A 1,364-nucleotide genomic window follows, 5' to 3' on the forward strand; every position below is an offset into this window, starting at 1 on the left:
GGGCAGAGGATTGACACTTATGCCCACATGAACGGCTGGACCAACGGGGCTTACTCACTGATGCAAGACCAGCTGGGCTACAGCCAGCACCCGGGCATGAACAGCCCGCAGCTGCAGCAGATGCACCGCTACGACATGACGGGCCTGCAGTACAGCCCCATGATGTCCACGGCCCAGACCTACATGAACGCCGCCTCTACCTACAGCATGTCCCCCGCCGCCTACGGCCAGCAGCCCTCCACGGCCATGAGCCTGGGCTCCATGGGCTCCGTGGTGAAATCCGAGCCCAGCTCGCCGCCCCCGGCCATCACTTCCCACTCGCAGAGGGCCTGCCTGGGAGATCTGCGGGATATGATCAGCATGTACCTGCCCCCCGGGGGGGATGCCACAGACCCTTCCGCCCTGCAGGGCAGCAGGTTACACAGCGTCCACCAGCACTACCAGAGTGCCGGGACTGCCGTGAATGGTACCGTACCACTAACTCACATATAAACTTGGCTGCTCCGGACGGCTCCCGTCTTAATCCCTAACCCCACCACCGCTCCCTGACTACACCGGGACGTACGGCAGTGTTGCTCGGCTTAGCAGACTTAATACTAACTTTGGAGAAATTTTAAAAAGGAAATCCGTTAGTTGTGTCTTTTTTTTTTTCTTTTTTTTTTTTTTTTTTGTACAAAACGATAATATTTGAGCAAGCTGTTATTTTAATAGAGCACAACTCCTGCCTCCTAGACGCCGCTGTGAAGTTTTCAAACCACGGCAACTCCTTTCCTGGTTTCGGCTAGGTTGGGCACTGTTTTATTCGCTTAAAAGTTTTTCAAAGATCTTGCATCTTCCAGTTTGATTTGTAGCGTTGCAATGACATAAAGAAACAAAAACCGCGGGCTTTTGTTTTTAAACTCGGTTGTTCGCATTATCGTTGTGGTTTATTGTTTTGTTCTTTCTGCCTTACCGACCCTCGCTTGGTTTCTATCCACAATCTGTAGCTTTCACGAGTTTTTAACTTTAGGATTTATTCCTTAAAAAATGGGAGGTGGGAGAGAGCAGAGCTGTGCGGGTCGCAAACGCATTTCTTTTATTTATAGTAAGTTGTGTGTCTTGGTTTTTCTTAAGCTGTAAACTTATGTAAATCGGTTTGTGAATTTTACTGTGAACCATGTTTTGACATATCGGATGAAGAAACGTTTTAGTTTTGTTACCGGATTCCTTCCAAAAAAAAGTCATCGAAATATTCCTTCCTTGTCCCTAGTCCTCGTTTGCTTCCTTCTTCCAAACGAAGAGAGTTCAATAAATTTTATATCAGGCACGACGGCAGTCTTCGGACGGTTTGTGCGGGAGGGGAGTGCGCGACGGGGCTCCTTCCC

General features: G+C 49.3%; 1 protein-coding gene across 1 annotated transcript; it reads left to right on the forward strand.

Annotated features, from left to right (window-relative positions):
- Positions 1–6: 6 nt before the first annotated feature.
- LOC103801215 (transcription factor SOX-3-like) lies at positions 7–925 on the forward strand (the record flags this gene model as incomplete). The annotated part of the gene is made up of 1 exon (XM_009073624.1): positions 7–925. A coding segment is annotated over one exon (486 nt), but the record flags the coding sequence as incomplete, so codon positions are not given.
- Between the last annotated feature and the right edge of the window lie 439 nt (positions 926–1,364).

This window comes from Acanthisitta chloris, unplaced genomic scaffold, assembly GCF_000695815.1.
Source record: "Acanthisitta chloris isolate BGI_N310 unplaced genomic scaffold, ASM69581v1 scaffold28754, whole genome shotgun sequence".
NCBI classification, from domain to species: Eukaryota; Metazoa; Chordata; class Aves; order Passeriformes; family Acanthisittidae; genus Acanthisitta; species Acanthisitta chloris.